The sequence below is a fragment of the Osmerus mordax genome, chromosome 6 (genome assembly GCF_038355195.1).
Source record: "Osmerus mordax isolate fOsmMor3 chromosome 6, fOsmMor3.pri, whole genome shotgun sequence".
NCBI lineage: Eukaryota > Metazoa > Chordata > Actinopteri > Osmeriformes > Osmeridae > Osmerus > Osmerus mordax.
This window is the reverse complement of record NC_090055.1, coordinates 9,970,533-9,993,200: the sequence shown is the minus strand read 5'-3', so window position 1 is coordinate 9,993,200 and position 22,668 is coordinate 9,970,533. Positions and strand designations below refer to the sequence as shown.

Below are 22,668 nucleotides of genomic sequence, written 5' to 3'. Positions count from 1 at the left end.
AAAAACATTTCATCCCTCAACATCACCTATCAGGGGATTCAGCAATTCAATTTCATTTTTTTCACTAGGTAAAAAAAAAAGACATTTAAGGTAGATATTCTGGGCTGTTGAAGTTCCAAGTAGTCCACATTTACAGGTGTCCATAGATGGGTAAGGACAGTTTTCAGAGTTGTCTCTGCGGTGTAGCTTAGTCGCTCAGTGTGTGTCCTAGGGTAGAGGGGAATGTGTGGGGTATGGATTGTTGACAGGAGGGGTGGTGGGCATGCACAATGTCTGGAAACCCATTTTGTTGGCACTGATGAGCAGCAGGATGGAGCGAGAGAAGAGGAGAGAAAGTCGATTGAATCTTCTTCCATTTCTTCTTAATTAATCCAAAAATGGATTGAATGGATGGAAGAAACTTCGGAAACTTCCTCATCTGCCACTTCTTACACCCCGTTGACCAAGACCCCGGTCTGGGTGGGGTTGGAGGTGGGCAAGCAGCTTTGGCGGTCGCGTTCAACGTTCTTGGCGCCGTCATTGCGAGGGCGTCGGAGGTTGAGGAAGCTGAAACGGCCTTCCAGGCTGGTGGCCTTCCTGGTTCGGCTGTTGGAGGCGTTGCTGGAGTGGTTGTTGTTGTTGAGAGAGTTGTCGAGCTCTCCCTCCGCCCCTTCAGCTCTATCACCTGGACCAGAGGAATTCAGGATGAGCAAGGTATCCATCAAAGAAAATAAATTACTATACACACACACACACATTTGGTTGAAATACACACGCACACACAATTTCCTCTTTTCCTCCCTATTCCGTGTCTGGCTGAATTATGGTGACCCGTTTCCAAAGGCTCCGAGACCCAGCTGAGATCTGGATGTGTTCTCCAGAGGCATGGCCATCTCGTGTCCCTACACCTGCTCTTAGGGAAGTGCTTAGCTGGCTGTCAGTTTGATGAACAAGCCTCTCCTCTGGTGTGGGTGTGTGTCAGGTAGGTAGCCCTGGACCATACGTCTCAGTGAATACACACACACACACACAATCCACCTCTTTATGCTCTCTAGGCTCTGTTTCAAACACACACACACCTCTTTCCATGTCACACTCGGGTGAAGATGCCCCACTGCACTCGCTACGAGGTCCCAGCACTGGCGAGATGAGGCCGAAGTCGGAGAGCGACACGGGGCTGGTCAGGTCCAGGCTGCAGGGGCGCGAGGACGGAGCAGGGGAGGAGGACGTAGAGGAGGAGGAGCTGGCGAAGGGACAGGGCGAGAGGAGGTCCTGGGGGGTGCTGGGGGAGGAGGCGGGCGAGGAGGAGGAGCTGGCGAAGGGGCACGGCGAGAGCAGGTCCTGGGGGGTGCTGGGGGAGGAGCCTAAGCTGCAAGTGGACCGGGTCTCGGAGTCTTCCTCTGACATGGCGCTGCTACACGTCTCATCCTCGAAGGACTCTGAGGTCACTGCAGAGGGAGGGGGACAAAGAGAAAGAGAGACAGAGACAAAATGCATGTTTAATTTAACACACCTTTATTGAGTACAGTACAGACCTTCAAAGAAGGCAGGGAAAGCATGGAGAAGAAAGGTGAAAAGTTTGAAAGGGAGGGAGAGAGAGAAAGACACGGTAAGAGAACAGTTACGACTGATTTCTAAGTTTAAATCTGCATTGTTTTTAAAGACCTTGAAACTGTCATTCATGCTTTTATCATCTCAAGTTTAGATTACTGTAATTCCCTTTATGATGGTCTCCCCCAGTCCTCACTCTCCCGTCTTCAGATGGTGCAGAATGCTGCTGCCAGAATTTTATCATCCACTAGGAAGTTTGACCACATTACCCCAGTCTTTGCCTCTTTGCACTGGCTTCCTATCCAGTACAGAATACATTTTAAAATGTTATTGGTTGTTTTTAAAGCATTTAATGGACAGGCCCCTTCGTAAATCTCGGAACTCTTACAATTACACGCACCCATTAGGTCACTGAGGTCTGCGGGCAAGCTACTTTTGTACACTCCCCGGTCACGCTGTAAACGTACAGGTGATAGAGCCTTTGCAGTTGCTGGTCCTAGGCTGTGGAATCAACTTCCCCTTTCTATCAGGCAGGCTCCTTCACTGTCTGTTTTTAACCCCAACTTAAAACACACTTATATGCACTAGCGTTTCGCACTACTGTTGTGATGTTACTTATTTTACTGTTATTGACTGTTTGCATTTTGTTTCTACTATGTATTTTATGATGTCTTTTTTTTAAATTATTACTATTATTATTTTTTGTTCTGTTGTTCGGCACCTCGGTCAGTCTTGCTGTGTAAGAGTGTGCTTTATAAATGTACTTACTTACTACTAAGAGAAGGATACAAAGGCAGGGAGATGAAAAGGAGGTTGAGAAGGTGAGGGGAATGAGTGACTGTAAAACAGTGCAGGCATGAATCCTGTACACTGACATGAAAAGGGAGTATTGAGACAAACCACTTCAACTCAATCTCTTTTCCTTGTAGATGTCACGAGTGTCACATACCATAGAAAAAGTAAGAAATAAAAAAAAACTATGAATCATGGCCGTGGTATGTTCATTGACCTTGATGGGAGGTTTTATATAATGGTATTCTAGGTCGTCAAAATGTATTAGCGATTGCATTTCTGCACAAGCACACGCAAACACACTTTATAGCAACTCCTAAAAGCCAAATGAGCAAATACAGCACATTTTGTTGTAGGTCAACTCTCAACAGCAATAAATGTGCCTGCTGTCTAAGCCAATGGGGTCAGCGTTGAATCAGCCAAAGGCTTGACGGACTGTTCCTATGGTAACATAAAATAACCCATAATTCACAAGCACAGGGAAGTGAACTCTGATCTGTGACGCACACATCTACTCGGCCTCAATTCCATCACACTCGTAATACTGACATGTTGGCCTAAAAGATCCAGGGATAAGGTTGTTGTTATCTTACGTTGTCTTAAGACTCTTGGAAGCCACCCTTAAAAGAAAACATACAAAATGCGTCCCTATGTAGAAACAAAATATATTTGTGTGTCGAGTAGCCCATAGGTCCTCCATCGGAGGTATGCATGTGCCTTTAACCCTCGTGCTGCCTTCGGGTCACATGACCCAAAGGTTCATAACGAACCATCGTTGTGTTTACCCAATTTTACCCAATACTAAAACAACTAAAATTAATTTTCTTTTAACCTTCGCAATGTGGGGGGTCTGAGACAGCCCAACGGTTAAAAGAAAATGCTTCACTTTGTTTTTGTATGCGGTAAAGTTGTCGCAATATGACGGTGGGTCACAATGACTGATGGGTCAGAATGACCCGAAGATAACACAAGGATTAAGTAAATGAAATAATCAGGTTTTCAAAGGATTCTGATGAAGGGTTACAAAAACACAGCATCAACAACAAGGTCTGTACTGTGTGTTGATGAACGTGTGTGCGTGTGTTATACCACTGGAGATCATGCATCAGACAAACAACAACAATAATTGATTTTAAAGAGACACCCATCAAAGGGTGTCCTACGTCATTGCACTTATTGAGAAGCTAAGCATAGACAACTCTAGAACGCATTCTATTTTGGGATGAATTGACATTTGTTATCGGCACTACATTGGTGGAAATGTAATTTGGCCAATATAAATTAACCAATGCCCAGTCGCAAGTCCATCCCTGGCCCAAACTGTGGGGGGTTTTCTTTGGTAGAGCAAAGGAGATGCTAAATGTGTTGTGGTAAATAACCTAACCTAATAGATCTTTATGAGGGAAAACCAAGGATGTTGTGCGAACATCCAAGCTTGACATGTTATGTAGGAGCTCTCCGGAAGGTTCCGGTAGGCGTTTAGCCACTCTCATCCTCTCTTTATACTCACTGGAGATACCATCCGACTCCATCTTGAAGTTAGTGATGTCGTCCCCGGAGACGCTGTCGTCCCCGGAGACGCTGTCGCCCTCGGCGCCCACGCCGCGGCCTCGCGGCCCCATGGCGGAGCTGCGTCGGCGCTGGTGGATTTCATCGGAGATCATCTCCAGGTTCTTCAGGGCAGTCTTGTATTCACATTTGGCCTGCGACAGCTTGGCCTGCAGGTCATCCACGTTCTTCTTCAGGTGCTGGAGGAAGGCAAGGAGAGAGGCGGGACTTGTTAGGGCAGGTACGCATGCGCGCGCACACTAAATCTGGTTCAGACTTGACATTACATGGACATTTGGTCAAAGTCAAAGGCAGCTGACCTGGGTCACAACAGTTAAATTATAAAAAGCCAAAGTGTCTCTTCAGGTAAACAAAAAATGACAATAAAAACTTGCTAAATTACAACCCATACTTCGTTCACACATACCTCAAGTTGCAGGTAGTACTTTGCCTTCAATTCAAAGTACGGCCTGTGGGAGGGGAGGGAAGGGGGAGGGAGGGAGAATGATTAGAGTGAAAGCAAACAACTCTGAGGATCACTGTACTGCAAGACATCACTATGGCAACTGCGTGAGATAGGGAGGAGGGGGGTTTGCATTACAATAGCCAACTGTGAATAACGCACCAATCCAGAGCTCAGGCAAGAAACGGCCAGTCTTGCTAGCTAGCTGCACTTGACATTGCACAAATGACTTCACAGTTGTCTTCTGTGTGACTACTGATACAATCCTATTCTGTTCTAATGGGCTACCATGTGTTTTCACTCACCACATCTGGGAAACATTTCAATGCTCCTCCCTTCACACACATCTTTAGCGTGTGCACAGGGGCTTACAGAGGGACTTGGGTATACGTTGAATGGCTCATTCAAAGCCATACAGTAGATTGACAAGGACTGAGGTATTTTCAAGAGGAATACTCAAGATCACATGAATCATCAAAAGATTCAAAAGGTCAATGCCAAGAAGTGGAGGACTGCACTACAGTGCATATTATTATCACCATTCTCATGTTACGTCGTGTTTTGTCCGTCGAGGTCAAAGCATTGTAAGTGAAAACAAATGATAGTCCATGTTCCTGACAAGAGGAACATCATGTGAAGGTATCACTTAAGTAAACTTCCCCTTAAAGCACCTGACTTTATTGACGGGGCGACATAAAATGCGGATATCCCATGGAGCAGGCTGCTCTGGTTTCACTAAAGTCGTCAGAAGCACCACGAGGGATGCGAGATGGCAATGTGGTCGAAAACCAGGCAGCGTGGTCCGTTTACACTTTGTGCTCCGTTTGTACGCAGCGACACAGACTGGACACTCACTTGGACTTGCTGATGGTGCGTTTGAGTTTCTTCTCCAGCTGTTTCATGCGGCCCATGGCCGCCGTGTACTTGGCCGCCGTCTCCTTGTGCACCAGCTCACCCCTCGTCTTGGTGTGCTCCGCGTCCATCACCTGCAACGGGCCAATCGGAAACCTCAAGCTCGAGTGCAGCATTCCTCTATGGAGTCAGCACTTTGCGTGGGTGCATTTGGGTCAACATGGAAACGCAGGTATAACGTAGGCCCCCTCATCTAAGATGCAAATCAGACAGGATGTACGACGCCCCCCCCCCCCCCCCCGCCCCCAGGCTGCTATGTTGTCCTCACCCTCTGGGTGGCGTGGTTGAGCATCTCCTGCCACGCCGAGTCAAACTGCCTGTTGTCTTCCTCCAACAGCCTCTGCTCTGCCAGGGCGATGGTCTCCTTGGCTGCCCGCAACACCTCCGTGGCTCTCTGGAAGTCCTGGGTGGCCCTCTGGGCCTCCAGCTGAGTCTGGGGAACGGGGAGAGAGACACTGTCAGACATGCCGAGTCTGGGGAAAGGGGAGAGAGACACTGTCAGACATGCTGTGAGATGGGCTGGGAAGCCAGGTGACGGGGGGGGGGGGGGTCAAATTGGACCTGGGCAACAGGTAGGGGGATTAAGTCTGCCAGACGTGGACCACAAGAGGCCAAAACACTGCCAGCAGCCAAGCTTTCTGTCAAAACAAGCGAATAACTAGGCCTTTGTCTGGCTATGGGGGTTGACCTCCTGCACCAACTGCCAGCTGTCCAGAGCTAGGTACAGTGCTTACTGCGGGCTAGTAATCCGAAGGTTGCCAGTTCGATTCCCGGTCATGCCAACTGACGTTGTGTCCTTGGGCAAGGCACTTCACCGTACTTGCCTCAGGGGAATGTCCCTGTACTTACTGTAAGTCGCTCTGGATAAGAGCGTCTGCTAAATGACTAAATGTACTGCACAGGACAAGGAATTAGCCTTTCTAATTGAGTGCTGTCAGAACAACCATAATGGCCAATATCAAATAGAAGATTTGGGTACTTCTGACAGCAGATGCCACAGATCCGAAAGGTTTCGAAGCACTCTCACACACACTCAAGTTGACAGAAGTATCCAAAATGAAATATACGAAATATATTCCTTGATATATAAAATAGAAAACAGATGTAAAAGTATCTTGAAGTTCCACACAACTGGGTCAAATCTTGAAAGGAAGTTAAAAAAGAAAATTCCTGTATGTGCGAGATGCGAAAAGCAGCAGAGCGCTAATCCTTTACCGTTTCTGCACTTTAAGCTGTCGGTTAGAGAGACTGACAGAAAACGACCCATAGCTAACGCTAATGCGCTAAGCTCCTTTTGCTCCGTGGCAAAAAAACGTTGACTCAAAGCTTTGCCCCAACAAGCAGTGATTTGAGCTGTGTAACTATGAGTGGGTGTGTGGTTGCCTACCTATTTTATTGGGACATTACTGTTGACATCTTAAAACAAGAAACACCCTGACTAAGCCACTGAAAACAAAATTGCTTCTTCACAAATAATGTAATCACAACATATTTTGTGATAGTAAAGTTTTGGGAGGTTTTTATAGATATTTTTAAATCTGTGGTTGGAGATCCATGCAAACAAGCATAGTGCCACAAAAACATATTTGGACGTGTCAGAGAGAAAAATATTTTTTCTTTTTGGAGGGGGTGGGATTATGGAGGTCCTTTTAGGTCTGTGGCATTTGTCTCTGATAGTTACAAATCTGCTATCCAACGTCGTTTGACCTTCAGACAACATTTCCGTACCATTGTTAATTAGGTCATTAATTAACACCTTCCAGGTGCCAGCTCCGCACCAACCAAATAGCATCTGCCTTGTGATAACAAACCAAACCCAGCACTGTCTAGAACAACTTTTGATCTTCGCATTACATGTAGTCCCCACATGAATATTCATGTGACAGAGTTCAATTCAACTCATGTTGTAGAGATCCACACACATAGCCTATAGTATAAAGTGAATATGAGTCCTAAGCTTGATGCTCCGGGGGAATCAAGGGCCTTTTCATCTCTGATCCCCCCCCCCGCAAAAAGCAGGCTGTCACGTTTGTCACGAGATGCACAAACCGACACGTGCCCTTCTCTCTGTCCCCAATCTCAATCCCTCTCCCTCGGTAAGCACATGCATAATCATTCCCTCAGAAACCCCTACATGTTTTATAAGGCTTGGAGAAGATGCTGAGCAAACGTGTCTACGTTATCATGGCACGGTCGTTTGTGAAGCCCCTCTGTAAGCAGGCACGTCTAATCTAATCTGCTAGGACTGGTTCTACAATAAAAAAAAAAAGACTATTCGCCTGATCTGGAAAGCGCAGATGGGACAGATACGGTCTCTTGACTAATGACGTCTGCACGAGCATGTACAATACTGCGTTTGGTTCCGCAACTGTATATTCCAAATAGGTTTTGTGGGTTGACTTAAGCATGCATCTAATTGAATTTGGTAGGAATGTTCTGGAGAGTAGATCACCGTTTCAGAAAAGGGATATCAGCAGATCTTGGCCATTTCACAGAAACTAGCGCCTCCAAGCCTGGTGTTGGCATTAGCAAAGGAATAGAGAGGCTAGATATGAAGAGAGGGGATGGGACTGTCAGCTTGATGGAATTGTGCAGAAAAAGGGGTAAATGATGACGAGGCTATGATAGATTTTGAATTGATGAGGAGGAGTGATTGATTGAGGAGAGAGTATAAATCACTGGATTGACCATCAGAAGCAGCCAGAAATGCCCCTGCATACCAGTTTGATTTGGTCATGTCCATATTCAGTTAGGCTACTACTTCTATGTAAGGAACTCCAACCAGACTCCACTTGTTCAATGTTAATATACCATGACGGATCACTTCTGCATTTTCTGCTGCTTTCTATATTAAAAGATCATGAGATCGAGCAGAGTTATTTCTCACTTCTCAGTAATCACAGAGGAACTTCTCTCATCAGAAGCCTATGCAAATGTTATGCAAACAAGCTCACCCCCGCATATACAGAAATATAAGTCAAGTCGAACTTTAAATACGGCAATGGTTTCTCTCTGTGCATAAGAAAATCAGCTCTCGCTCCCAAAGCCCCCTACATTATTCACAGCTCTCGTTCATGCTTTGTAGAGCTCTAAAAGAGAATCCACTGGCACATTTAACTTAACAGGCACATGTTCAGATAACCATTTGCCTACATTTCTTCTTGCCCCTGTGGAAATTGCATTTGAGAAGAGGGGGGCTTTGATATGTAAAGCCTTGTGAAATCTTCACGCCTTCAATGTGACTTCAGTATTAAAAAGAAAACAAGACGTGCACCGACTTCAAACACCAGCATTTCACCATCCGCCAACTTCACAGCATAATCATTAGTCCTAATCATCGTAACGGGAAAAGTATCGGCTTTCAAAAGAGACCCAGACACGTTCTCAGAGTATTAGGTGATTCAAATCCATCCTTCAATTAAACCGGGCAATTAATCTTATTTGAAAGGAAGAGAAGAGCAAGATTGAATTGCAAAGGCCTTTTATGTTGCAGTTCAACAATTTAGCATAAACTTATCTCAAGGTCTCCCGTCATGCTTGGTTGGCCTTAACTGAGACTTCTCTGAGTAACATGCAAACAAATTGTGACTGCCCTAGATTTAGCCAGAGACCGGGGTACAACTGATCCTGAAGACGTCGCTCGACCACACATGAATCCAGAAGAGGAGGATCGTTTCTGGCTTTCCGCTCCGATGTAATACAGACTGACCTGGATACAGGTCTAATGTGCAGCCATTAGAAAACGAGGCCACAAATGATAACTCTGCAGTTTAAAGAGTGTTCTTGTCAGACTTGTTCACACACCTTAACTACCTTTTAATTGTATTTATATGTACTGGTTAGGACATCATTCAGCTGGACTTAAACTGGCTGTCAGGTTTGGAACCAAGATGTCCTCCATATCACATTCACCACTAAACCAATCTAAGAGTTGCCTCAAGTAAATCGTTTCCAGACCATAGCCAGGCTTCTTAATACACACATGCCTGGTCTTGAATCCACCTTCCTTACACGTGTGAGCACTGCTGACGCCAACAGTCTAGACATGGTCTAACCTTTGACCAACCAACTCCTAATTTCTGCATCATCAGTTCAACTAGTGCAGCACCTGTATGATATACTTCTATGATCTGGCAAGTGGGGTGGGTCCCGGAGCGTATCCTGCCACACGGGAGGATACCATAATGGAGTGATCCATGGCTCCATGTCTTAGTCCAGCTCAACATTTACATTTACATTTAGTCATTTAGCAGACGCTCTTATCCAGAGCGACTTACAGTAAGTACAGGGACATTCTCCCCGAGGCAAGTAGGGTGAAGTGCCTTGCCCAAGGACACAACGTCATTTCACACAACCGGGGAATCGAACTGGCAACCTTCAGATTACTAGCCCGCTTCCCTAACCGCTCAGCCACCTGACTCCCATGATGGCGAACACCATTTGTTTACCGCGAATCCACACAACTTCACACTCGACACTGCATGTGCTTGGGTACTGAGCAAAACACCTGCCACATTGAAATCTCAGTACAGTACCCAGTTCTTGAGAACGTGCATGTGCACGTGCGCACACACACACACACACACAGTTAAGATACATATCATTTAAAAAAACAACTCCTACACTGCCTTGTAGTCTGCTGAAGGACGCTTCCAATTCCAAGTGGGGACACTCGACATAGGATTTACGTCAGTGCTCGAGTCCACATCGAATACTACAGTCTGAAGCACCACTTGCCATCAACATCCATGGGTTACCCATCACTCCATCCTCAGGGATTTAATGACCATGCTTGCAATGCTGCAGTGAATTCTGGGCAGTGGAAGGGGGAGGGTTGATAAGTAGCTTTTTGTTTCTGACTGAGTTGAAGGACAATTCTTACTCCATGGATGAGGACATGGAGAACAGTTGAACAGTTAAAAACACACACACACACTTTACTGAAGGACAGAACAATAGGCGTGCATCCACAATAGAAGCAATGTCATTCTAGTGCTGACGGCCCTTCCAGCTGCGCCTGTTGTGTGTTACCAGAGGGAGTTACGTAACCATGGACTGACCAGTGTGAGCATGGACAAGGACACGGTAGTCTGGACATCTAAAAAAGGTACATGCGCAATGCACCTACACCACAAGAGACAAGAGCAAAGACACAGCAGATGGCCACTACCTCATTTCCATCCATCCATCCATCCCCGCCTTAGACCTGGGCCTCATGGCCCTTTTCTCTTTGCAATCCCTGCCAAGACCTCCACAGGGGAGAGATGGAGAGAGACACTGAAAAAGGAGGATGGAGAGGCAGACAGACTGTGATCATGGAGGTCACAGATGGTCTCTTGACCTTGGTAACGTTCCCTCAGAATTGACTAGTTTTTTTCACCAGTTTTTCTGCTATAAACAAGACTAGCTTGGTGGCAAAGGAGATCGTCTGATACACAGGGGACATTTTCTCCAATGAATCCACAGCATGAGAGCGCCAAAGGTCTTCTCACAGCGAAAGTCAGACCATTGAAATTTAGAATGATTACAATAGTTTGGGACGAGGAAAACCCAAAACACAACAGCGTATTGATTTGGCGCTCCGCGAGAATGCGGTTGTGCCCCCAATTTCAGGCTTTGATTGTTCTGCAGTGTAACAAGTCACAGGGTCCGCCTGAGGAATGATGCAGGGAAACAGGATCTCCATCTTGGCTCCAAGCGCCTGTTGACTCGGAGCCAGAGACCTGTCCAATACATCCCTCCCTCGCCATCCCTCCCTCGCATCCCCGCCAAATCTAGAGGATCATCCTCTCAAATGCGTGAATGATTTTCTCAACTGCTCAGTTTGAACTCAAAGTCTACCCACCCCCTTCGAAATCCACTAAGCCCCACATCTGGTCGGTTTCATGGTGTCATCATGGCCTAGGCGGAGTGAATCTCTTGGACGGAAGGACAGACCGTTGTCTCCTTTTGCTGTGAGAGAGCAAACATCCTCATCTCTTTCCCGTCTCTCTCGCAGTCTCTTCAGCCGCCAGGTCTTCCCCTCCACCCATTCTCTCTCTCTCTCTCTCTCTCTCTCTCTCTCTCTCTCTCTCTCTCTCTCGACACAATGCAGTTAGATGAGACTGAGGGGCCGGGGTGGCCTTGACAGTGAGCTCAGTAGCTTGTTCAGTGATTACCGGCGGTAACAGACCGTGATAGAGGGGGATGGGGGGAGGTGCAGATGGCCCAACCTGAAAAACCTTCCCTTTTACAGGGACGCCATGACACATTAGTTCTGTCTCCCTCTCCTAACCTCAATACACACACACAGACTTGTCATACCTTATTCCGGATATTATTATTTTTTTTTTATGTGACAAAACCTAGTGGCAAACCAGTATCAAAATATTGTTTTCCTACTTGGCTCTGGTGCCAAAACAGAGCAAGAGTTACAAACAGCTACACACCCTCCACGACACATTCACATCAAAGGATTTTGCGTTTGATGTGAAAAGTGATCCAATTGGGCTTCTTCATCAAACACATGCCATACAGAAAACGCCTTGTATCATGAAGTCTGAAGAGAGGGTCCTTGAATCCAGAGAGCACACCGGGAAAAAAAACACCCTCCCTAGAAAACGGAGTGGCCTACTTCTCTTCAACCCACATTCTGCACGGCTGAGGTGAAAATGGAATGAGCACATGCATATCTCATAAGTCAAGAACGAAAAAAGGGGAAAACAACTTTTGAAAGTGTAACACTAGCCATGACCAAGCAGATGTAGAACCTCAAGAGTCGGCATGTGAAGCCTCAAAATGTGGTGCACTCAAGCCACAAGAAACCTTGTGGGGGCCTCGCAAATGAACCACTTCTAATGTCACATGATCCTTGATCAATGAGAACCAAACCGCTGGGTTACGCAACACAGCTCAGCTGAATGGCCACCAGCTCATGTCAAGGTTAGTCATTTCTCCACCTCAGCCCACTCCCTGCGTTAGCTTATCTTACGCCTCCTATGGCAAATAACATGCAGTTGCTTGTCCACTTTAAAACAACAAAGACAGAGGAAGAAAGAGAGCGGGAGCGAGGGAGATGGTAGGGAGGGGGTTCTCTCTTAAAACAGGGTCAACAGCGATTCAGGGTCGATGTTGTGGGCGTGCACAATCACTAACAAAGAACACAAGAACAGAGAAAGGTAGAATTGTGGAATGATAAAAAAAAAAGAAGAAAAGACAAGAAGCCAGCGAGTCGATGTGTTTGTGCTGCGTAATGGATGTGAGGCTGCTGTTTGGTGAAGGGCTCCAGTCAACCAAGAAGCTGATGAACTCATCCACCGCGATGAGACGTCTGGCATTTAATGCCCCACTGCGTCCAAAGCACCGATCAGTTTCACCTCCGACAGCTTTGTAATCTAACGGTACCAACCGCACCGTCTAATCGATAATGACTGTGGTGTGTGTGTGTGTGTGCATGCGCATCACATCTACTAGCCTCTGCCCTGGAGGTTTCCATCCAGACTTAGTCTCCCTTGAACAAATGATTCCTGCTCTGTGGAATCTTCTTGATTAAATTTGAAATGGTTCAATCAAAATAAACTTTTGTTTATGTCATTTTAAGAAATAGGAGATGACTTACAGACGGAAAATTGATTATAGAAATTTGGAATGCTTTCTGTAGACCGCCAATTCCATCCTTTGGGAAAACACATCCAAATTAAGAATTATTTTCTTTGACAAGAACATATTTCTATGTTTGAGGGCGTCTGCAGGATGCTTATCCCTTTCGTCTCTCCACTGCAGCAGCTGCAACGACACATTACACTATTTGTCCTAAATATTCTCGACTGAAACACGTTTCCACAGCTATAATATTTCCTGGTTCAGCATGTTCTCCTGAGCACTCTGCCATTGAGGACAAGCGAGCGAGATTGACCGTCCATGTTGGAGACGTCTGAAAGACAGATGGAGGGCGGCGGCGGGGGACGGCAGAGAAGAACAGTCTGATGGGGGAGGGGGAACGCCACTGATGCAGAGATACAGACTTTTAGGTTAAAGAAAACAGATGACAGAAACACAACGTCTAGTGTAGTTCATTAATACATACTTTTCAGTTCTGTAAACTAAACTTAAGTCCTATCTTTATATTCTACCATTTGTTTCTGCAAAAGTATTGACTGAGACAGGGAGTCCTTGATGAGCTCCCTTCCAGTCTGGTCTCTGTACGAGAGCAAGACGGACCAGTGGAGGTTACACATTTACATTCCATTTACATTTACATTGTCATTTAGCAGACGCTCTTATCCAGAACGACTTATAGTAAGTACATGGACATTCTCCCCGAGGCAAGTAGGGTGAAGTGCCTTGCCCAAGGACACAACGTCATTTGGCACAGCCGGGAATCGAACCAGCAACCTTTGGATTACTAGCCCAATTCCCTAACAGCTCAGCCACCTTGACTCCCATTTTCCCCACATTTCAATTCTTAATCTGTGGAGTGTGACTTAACTCTTAACTCTCACGGAGCCACAAGGGATGGACAGAGCCAACAGGTTAACCTTCCAGCCAGACAGAAGAACCATGTCCATCAACCATGAGACCCACTGCACTTTTTTCTTTAATTTAAAAAAAGTTGAGAAGGACAATTTTGAGTGAGGAACATACGGTTAATATTTGCAGTGGCCACTTAAATTTTAACCTTCTGTTCCTCACTCAAAATTGTCTTTCTCAACTTTTTTTAAAAGGTGCAGTGGTCTCAATGTTTTACAGAGCTGTATGTCATTGGTATTATATAACTGAGTAGAAACTAAACTGAAAGATTTTGTAAACATACATGAAAATTCAGAAGACACAAAGTCAAAAGTTAAATGTTAAAGAAATTGCAGTGCAGAAGTTTTGTCAGTTCTGTCAATGAATATAAAAACGTCTGCCAACACAATGCCCTGATGCACAGCCACAGGATGGAGGAGGAAACAAACTGCACGGCAGGATTGTCAGCCTTTTAAATCCTTTTCACGCCGCGCTCAGTTCCCCCACAAGCCTTTACAGCTGCATGGGCACTTATCTAGACGAGCAGGTGGAAGCAGCACAGACTCCTACAATAGCTCCGACTCTGCTTTATAGGGAAGTGACATCGCATCTCCCTCAAGCTGTCTAAAATGGGCTACAGCTGATTGATGCCCTCGTTTGGGGCTGTAATTCATTATTGGGTTTCAATTCCTGCAATTGGGTAAATGAGAGAAAGGCTATTCTCTAATCAAGGTAGATTTACCAGGCATGGTGACATAGCTGAGGGAATCGACAATGATTTAGGTTATTCTACCACAGTTGATGATGCTAGATGAGAGATTATTGAGATGATTGATACCATGGATTAAGCGCATCAGTCACACAGTGGACTACAGGCTGAGGTACTAACAACTGAGGAATCGTTTCTCATGAGACCGACCTGGAGTCAACACCTCTCCAGCACCACCTTAACTAATGCCTCCTCGTTGTCCCCTCCCATCACCCGCTCTACACCAACAGTGCCTCACCTGTCTGGCCACTTTCCTGGCCTCCCAGTAGGGTTTGGATTCCTCCACCGCCTTGCCGATCTTCTTGACAAGTTCATCCAGCTTCACCGTCGCTTCCACCAGCACCGAGCGGAACTTCTGTCTTGCATCCTTAAGATAATAATAAATAAAATAAAACGTTGTTACTATGTTACAATGCCAGTTGTATTCAATGTATCATGTTGATACAACTGTTTGGTCAGATTCAACAAACAGGATGTTATAACAGTTGTTGACCCAGAATCAAATTCTAATTGAATCAAAACAGATCTCCTTTTCAGACGTCATTTTTGTGAGGATGGAACGCCCCTTGTAAACAACCACAGGAAACTCAAAAATAACTCAACAGTTAAATCCTTTTAAGTTCCTATGAAAAAGACAGTGTCCTGAAATTACATCAACCTTTGATCAAGTTAACAGGAGTCGTTACAACCAGACAGCCTTCAAACAGGCAAACTGGCCAATTAACAGGGCACTCTAAAGGTCAACTGTTCGCCGAAGGGAAGAATCAACAGACCTTTAGCGAGACACACAACAAGCTACTGTTTTCATTCTTCCATCAAAGTGGTAGTGTATAGAAACCATTGGCTAAATGTTCTCAGAAAACTAAAAACATATCCAGCCATATAACATAATTAAAATGAAATTAGAACATTCCACAATATTATAACAGAATATGTTTTTTTTCTCAATTCCAGCCAGCACTGTACAGAGTCATCATGACGTCCAATGTAAAGACAAAATAAAAACCTTTTGGAAAACACAAACTCGGAAAAGCAGACATAACCAGATTCAGTTTTGAGGATGTCTTGAATATTTTAATGCTCCATCAATTCTTTATGCGAGACAATACTGAATGAGACCATGGCGACAAGTTTGATGACAAGGGTTCCTGTCGTGGAAGGACACATTTTACAGCTGGCAGGGGACATTTATTGTCCTGTAACTCACTGGCATGTAAGGAAATCAATAATCCTGCCTGAAAGTAACCAATGTGCTGTATGCACGTTCTACAAGGGACATCGTCAACTACTATTCTAGACATTGAAATCTTTATATTTAATGAATTTCTTGTCTAGACTGAAAGGCCCCTGCTAATATACACCCTACATTATTGTGTTTTGGGGTTCTGAAACAAACTTTTTTAATCTGGAAAAATGTCAAGAATATGTTCCTTCTGGCACCTCAAGTGCTGTTTTATCTCAACATTAGTGCTTAACGCTGAACTGGTCCTCTGTGTTTGATTTCTGTACTACCGCAACTGTCGGCACGGAATTCTAAGAACAGATGTGGTCAGTAGATATCTGCTTGCACAGCGTGACAAACGACCTCTCCATGAACTCTCTGTGCCTCCCCAGTGTCTAGAGAGTCCACTGTGAAGAAGACAAGCACCATCCTATTTTGTATTTCAAACTCAGGATGAGAGGTGAATGTAGCAACAAAGGATAACTGTGCACATCTATGGCAGCTGTGCGAATCTTCTGGATTGTCCACATAAAAAGGTCATTCGCAGCTGGCGACTGTATTTCGTTGTGATAGGATCACGTCCGTCTATGCCATTCAAAGAAACGCGTTCAAACTGCTGCTCGCCTATTTTTCCCCTCTGTCACGATGGACCCCCTGCCTCCGTTTCTGCCTCTGTTCATCCTCATCAGATTTAAAATCACTAATCTATAATAATCCCTCACGATGCTAACCCACATCGCCTTCCTTTCCTCCTCAATGTCACTCTCTCTGGCCTCTTTGCACATCTCCTGTTCCCCAGTTCCATCCCTCTCTATATCTATTCTCTCTGTTCCCTCGCTCCCTCCCCAATTTGACCTGCCCTCTTCCCTGTGTCTTTTCCTCTTGTCTCCTCTCTCCGTCATCCGTCCCTCACACCTCAGGGTCCAGTGCTGCTACAATGACTCATCTTCCCTTATCAGCAAGTTAGCCTCGGAACACCAAGTCACCTCACTGACAACAGTATGCAGCAAGCCATAGTGTTGGTGTGCTAAGATATACTAAATGCTTTCACTCAAGTTATACCTCAAGTACCTGACCTCAGGAAATGCATACTAGTGTTTTACAGGTACCCAAAGATCGTGGTTACCCAAGTACATGGTTACACAACTTGAACTTCCTTGCTGACCTCAATAAATGTGAACCTCCTCCCAATACTGGGGTCAACATTTCCTAGTTAAAAGCATTGGGAGATAGTACTAACCATAGAGCAAGCGAGAGAGAGAGATCGAGAGCGAGAGATCGAGAGAGAGAAAAGAGAAAGTCTAGCCTGAAGAAAATAATCTAGTAAAATATACTGAACGACTAGCTTGCAATACAAAAAAAAGGGCAGCCGTCAAGTTGACGCTCATGGATGTCAGTGTCTGCCAAATGTGATCTCGGGTGTGAGATCACATTCGTGGGGAGATGTGGGTCTACAGGTTTATAGGATGAGGGGTCAAGCAATGACAATCAAACTTTGTGCGTATGTGTGCGTGTTTGTTTGTGTGTGCATGCACATGCATGTGAAACAGTCCTACCTCCAGTTCTGTCTCACATCTGTTGATGTCATCTGTGGACTGATTGAGCTTCTCCAGTTCCCCCTGTGAACCAAGACATGAAGAGGCTGAGTAAGAGAGAGGGAGTCGGTGCCAGGAGAAAGGAACGCTATACAGTATCTACAGAGAAGGAAGTCAGACATCTGGAATGTGTTCAACTTGACAGAAATTCTAGACGGGCCTTTTTGGGGGGAGCAGAGCAACGGTTTAGGCAATCACTATACCTGTTTTAAAACGCATTGACCGTCTTCTTCAGAAAATAAATAAATCTGTATAGAGTTAAGTACATAATGTGATATTCTGCCAACAAGTCAATGGTGTTGCATGGCAAGGGGAATCTTAAACAGTCCATTCAAGCAAGTATAGCCGGCCTATGTGCATTTTGCGAATTGCAATTGATGCTTTAATTCAAAGCAGATTTGTAGATCAAAATAATATCATGAAATCAAATAATGACTTGTATAAAACCAAACTGTCAGTTACCTAAATATATAGTCCATCAGGGGACAGACACATGGGCTTACATAGACTAAGTAAACTGGAAGGCATCTAAATTGTAGGGCTATGTGAGCGTACCTGCTCAGCTGTTTTAGCCTACAAGAGACTGATCAGTTGAGCGTCGTTTCAATTTGAACCAAACCGAAACATCATACCCTTACCTGAATTCTGGGGTCAACTTCTTCCTCTTCATATTCTATCTCTTCATCAGATCGGGGTTCCTTATCTGAAATATCCATCGTGAACAGTTGCAGAGCGAGCGCTGTCAAAATGAGAACAAAGCAGACCTCAGACGCGCTGTAATTGGAACACGAGCTACTATGAACGCACGCTCCGTGGGACAAATGTAAAAAACGTGGATAATCAATCAAACGTTAACGATTCTAAACTGACATGCCTCATTTACTAAATAAAAAATGTGGCTTCTAGTTTGGTTTTGATAGATATCCATGTGGCGTTCACTTCTCCTCTTACTCCTCCAATGCCGATTGCTGAACTGTGGCGATTAAATGACTTCAGCATTGTGTGAAATCAGTAACGCCTCCTTCTTCTACCCAGCCCACTGCAAACGGAGCAAAAGCAACTTATTTATACATTTCACGAAACAATAACGTCAGTTCGATAGAGCCAATCAATTGCAATTACATAAATAACAATTCATAGAACAAGATGACAAATCTAGTGTCATTTTTATTAGGTGTTATCATGCAAGCCCATCGACCTTGAGTGATTCCTCTTGCAATATTGACCTCATTACCAATTGATAACCTATTTGTCATCCCACAAAGACGTTCCTAGTTAACCAATTCCAATTACAAAATATACAAAGATGTTAAAGTAAGTATTCTCATTAATACTGACATGGGATGCAGTGTACTTTCACCTTGACTCATGGTCCTTGAGACGTCGTCGGCCAATGTCAAGAGCCCAGTTTGTTCTTAGCCCTAGCAGATAAAGAGATCTCCTCCAGAGATGAGGTGTGCGTAAGGGTTAGGAAAGTGCCATGCAGGCAGGGAGCACAAATAGCTTTCTCTGGCCTTGTTCTGATAGGATGGAGAGATATGGATGGGATGGGTTGAGACACACAAATGCAGAAACACATTCACACAAGTCACCGTCATACAAAAACACTTGCAACTGAATTGGGATCTGGCTTGGTGAACCATGGCCTGGATATTAGTTGTTACCTGGTCTGTGATGGAAAATTTGGATTCAGCATACATTGCAGGGCTCACATGATACAGTTCCTACACACACACACACACCTACACACACACGCACAGCGATTTGATCCATGTTTTCATTCCATGTGCCCACCAGAGAGAAGATAAAAGAGGCAGTGGGGGGCAGAGCCACAGAGGGGGATTGTTTGACAAATTGCATAACGTATCCAGACAGAGTGTCTGCGTTCCTCAAGGACACAGGACGCCTCGTTACAGGGGCTCACGCACACTGCTGACAGGACACAACAGACGGAAGAAGCACATCAGCAAGTCAGGAAAAGCTCTGTGACTTTACGACAACGACAATGCACATCCAACCCTGTTCCCCGACAAAGCTGGCTGTACTGTTATTAAAATGAACTGGATTGTAGGCCCATGCTAGGCCCATAACCCTGTCAGACCCCATATCATTGCTGTGGAGGGATTCAGTATACATTCTATGAGTTGAGAACTCAAACTTGGGGTGCCTTGGTGGGTCACCGGACTAATGCACGCACCATGTAGGCTGAGGCCTTGCGGTGACCTGGGTTTGACTCCCTTTCCCTTTACTGCGTCATCCTCTCTCCCTCACTCTCTCTCTCACTCCCCACATTTCCTGTCCTCTCCAAAAACACACTGTCTCTGTCATCAATAATAAAGGCAGGAATGTCACCCAAAAAATGTATCTTTAAAAAAAAGAGTTAATATTCATCTCGTCTCGAGAGTTTAGGGATTTGAGGATAGCTTAGACTGTTTTATGTCTACTTCATGATTTGAGAAATGGGGCTGCAATATCTTTAAGTAACTTTTTTGATATCTGAGCACTTCCGATCAAAAGGGCTGGATTTCAATGGACAGTGGATCTGTTTTGTTGGCCTCCAAAGATTCATTCTTAAGACTTACTGATAGCCTATATATTTCCATAAATGCAATACCACTGATACTCCAGTCCAAATACAGAGGAACTCTCTTTGCATACTGTCAGCATGTTCAGTCTGACACTGGGACTGGGGGTGATTTGTCTGAATAACAGGATATGTCTGACCTCTCCTCATGATAGAGTGAACGAATATGAGATTTATAGCCGCACACACCCTTCCACCCAGCAACCAAATGGTGCTGACCTCAGCCTGTGTTTGTGTGTGTGTGAGAGGAATACAATATGACATATTCGTTTTGAAAAAGGAAGGCTTTTCCTAGGAAATGACACAGTTCAAGGAAGATGAATGACATGGTTCCATTCGTTAGGGTGGAGTCTTACAGTAGGCAGTGAATGGACATGTTTTGTCAAGTGGGTATTGTGTTATGTTCAAAAACAATACAGTATAGTAGATAATGCATATCTGGAAAGGTCTGCACTGTGGGCGATAGAGACAGTCAGAAAGAGAGAGAGAGAGAGAGAGAGAGAGAGAGAGAGAGAGAGAGAGAGAGAGAGAGAGAGAGAGAGAGAGAGAGAGAGAGAGAGAGAGAGAGAGAGAGTGAGTGAAAGAGAAAGAGCAAAGAAAAGAAGGTTGAAGGAGGAAGGTGAGTGAGTTCTTTTCACTCCAAGCAAATCTTCTCATCGGTATTCTGTTACATAACAATATCACACCAATGAGGGTTTACCACCACAAAGCACTCAAACTGCCAACTGCACCTTCACGTCTAAAAAGAGTCTGTATTGGAACCAAGCTGGTCAAAACAGCTTGAAGATTTTAAGAGAGAAGTGCCAAGTGTGATTTTGGTCGAACAACATTAGTTGAATAACACTCAGCCAATGTTAGATAACACTGAGTAAATGTTGTGTGACATTGAGCTGAGGAAACAGTGCTAGGCACACTGCCACCAGCAAAATGATTTATCCAGGGTCTTGAGGAAGACCCCTGTTACTGTCCAGTTCAGTGACAGAGGTGGACAGCCCAAAATATAGAGAGAGTGTGTGTGTGTGTGTGTGTGTGTGTGTGTGCGTGCGTGCGCGTGCGTGCGTGCGTGTGTGTGTGTGTGTGTGTGTAGTGGAAGGAGCAGGGCGTGTGCATCCCTGCATCCCGGACATTATCACTCTGATAGCTAAACGATTAGCACTGAATGATGAAGGCCTTGAGTGGAAGGCCACGACAATCGTTTTGATTGGTCCGTTTTTGTTCCTCTAGCCATGGGCAGGATGAGGAAGCAGAACAAGTTGTTTGTGTGAAGGACAATCAGTCTGTCCGTGACTAATTGTTTTGGAGGTCCTCTCCAAAGTGGAAGTGCCTTTCTCAGTCCAATGTACTGTACATCTGATACTGGCAGAGACATGTAACACCAACACCGCTGAAACTGGACAATCTCAAATACTTGTGTGTTAAACAACAGGAAGTGAAGCTTGCAATAGGCTGCCAAAAAGTATTTCCATGTAAATGCCTTTTGAAGCAGGTGCTGTTCGTATGTACGTTTTGAGCTAAATGTATTTTTGTCACACTGTTTCCAATTGGTTCTGTTTTTTAGAACTTACGAAATAATCTTGAAAAGTTAACAAAAACCCCCAGAGTGGCTGGCCTAAAAGGCGCTCCTGGTATTCAACTGAATGTCAACCCCATGTTGGACCGCTGTGATGTGATCAGCAGCTGAACCTCACGCTCCAGGAGGGTAAAGACACGTGTCACTTCGGATGTCCCAAAGGTGGCGTGAGACCAAACTACACAGGCCTTCCCTGTAAAGGGCAAACGTGAGGACCCTCTCTCACACGGCCACACGTGTGACACAACGCCATAAAAGGAGCGCCACACCAAAACCCCATTCGCAGACATCTGACAAACCACAGCAGGCTTTGGAAGGACACACTGCTAGGGAGTGTCTCTAAAAGGTCACATGTGGGTACAAGGTTGCAGGTGCTAGTATCTATGCAGATGCCAAATTCTGCTAATGTAAGGTTATGAAGTGTGGTTGTGCTTTTACAGAATGACATAGAATACATCCATAAATTTAATTATCTGAATTATCTTTTGAAACCATTTAACTTCCTAATTATCCATGAAATACCCCTAAGGGCAGAAAAAAGACAATGTGGAATGCAGTTGGTTATCATCTATTTATTAGCAATTACAAAAAAAAAATTATATGAAAAAATTGTGGTTGGGCAAGCATAGTCCAGCTGAAAAAATACCTTAAACTGTCTCTGACTTTGGAGTGCTGTTTTTTAGCCCATGTGACGACCTGACAGTGACTCTGACTAGTCAGAGTCACTGTCAGAATCCCACTTCCAGTATCTCTGTCTCTTCAAGAAAGTGCTCTCTGTTTGGTCCTCCACCCTGTTCCTCATCCTGGAAGACTTCTGTCCAGATGTTCCAGGTCTGGGACTAGGGGACCTCCGTCTGTCTCCCGCCCACTGCTCTGAATCACTGTCCTCCAGCCAGGGTCTCTTCCCTCGGGTGTTCCCCAGGGGCCTTCTACCTCTGCTGCTGCTGTCAGGGTCACTGAAGGCCTCGGTGGAGCTCCTCTTCCTCACCACCTCTCTCTCCAGCCTCTGCCCAGTCAGTGGCTCCTGGTTGGTGGGAGCGTGAGGCGGGGAGGCGGGTGTCAGGTCGATGACACCCCCCCAAGGCTCCTCCCTCCTGCCTGAAGAGCCTCCCACATCCCCCGCCACCTCCTCCATGACCATTATCTCCCCCCCTCCACCCAGGAGGGGTCTCAGGTCTGGCTGATCATCCAGCAGG

At 45.3% G+C, this 22,668-nt stretch overlaps 1 protein-coding gene across 1 annotated transcript; it reads right to left on the bottom strand.

Moving 5' to 3' along the window:
- Positions 1–428: 428 nt before the first annotated feature.
- Positions 429–18,091, bottom strand: sh3bp5b (SH3-domain binding protein 5b (BTK-associated)). Its single transcript, XM_067237427.1, has 9 exons — positions 17,957–18,091; positions 17,280–17,342; positions 14,740–14,868; positions 5,514–5,678; positions 5,189–5,319; positions 4,298–4,340; positions 3,833–4,070; positions 1,059–1,427; positions 429–664 (listed from the first exon to the last, which is right to left on the bottom strand). Exons 1-9 carry the CDS (start codon positions 18,032–18,034, stop codon positions 429–431), a joined length of 1,452 nt encoding a protein of 483 aa, XP_067093528.1. The 5' UTR covers positions 18,035–18,091.
- Between the last annotated feature and the right edge of the window lie 4,577 nt (positions 18,092–22,668).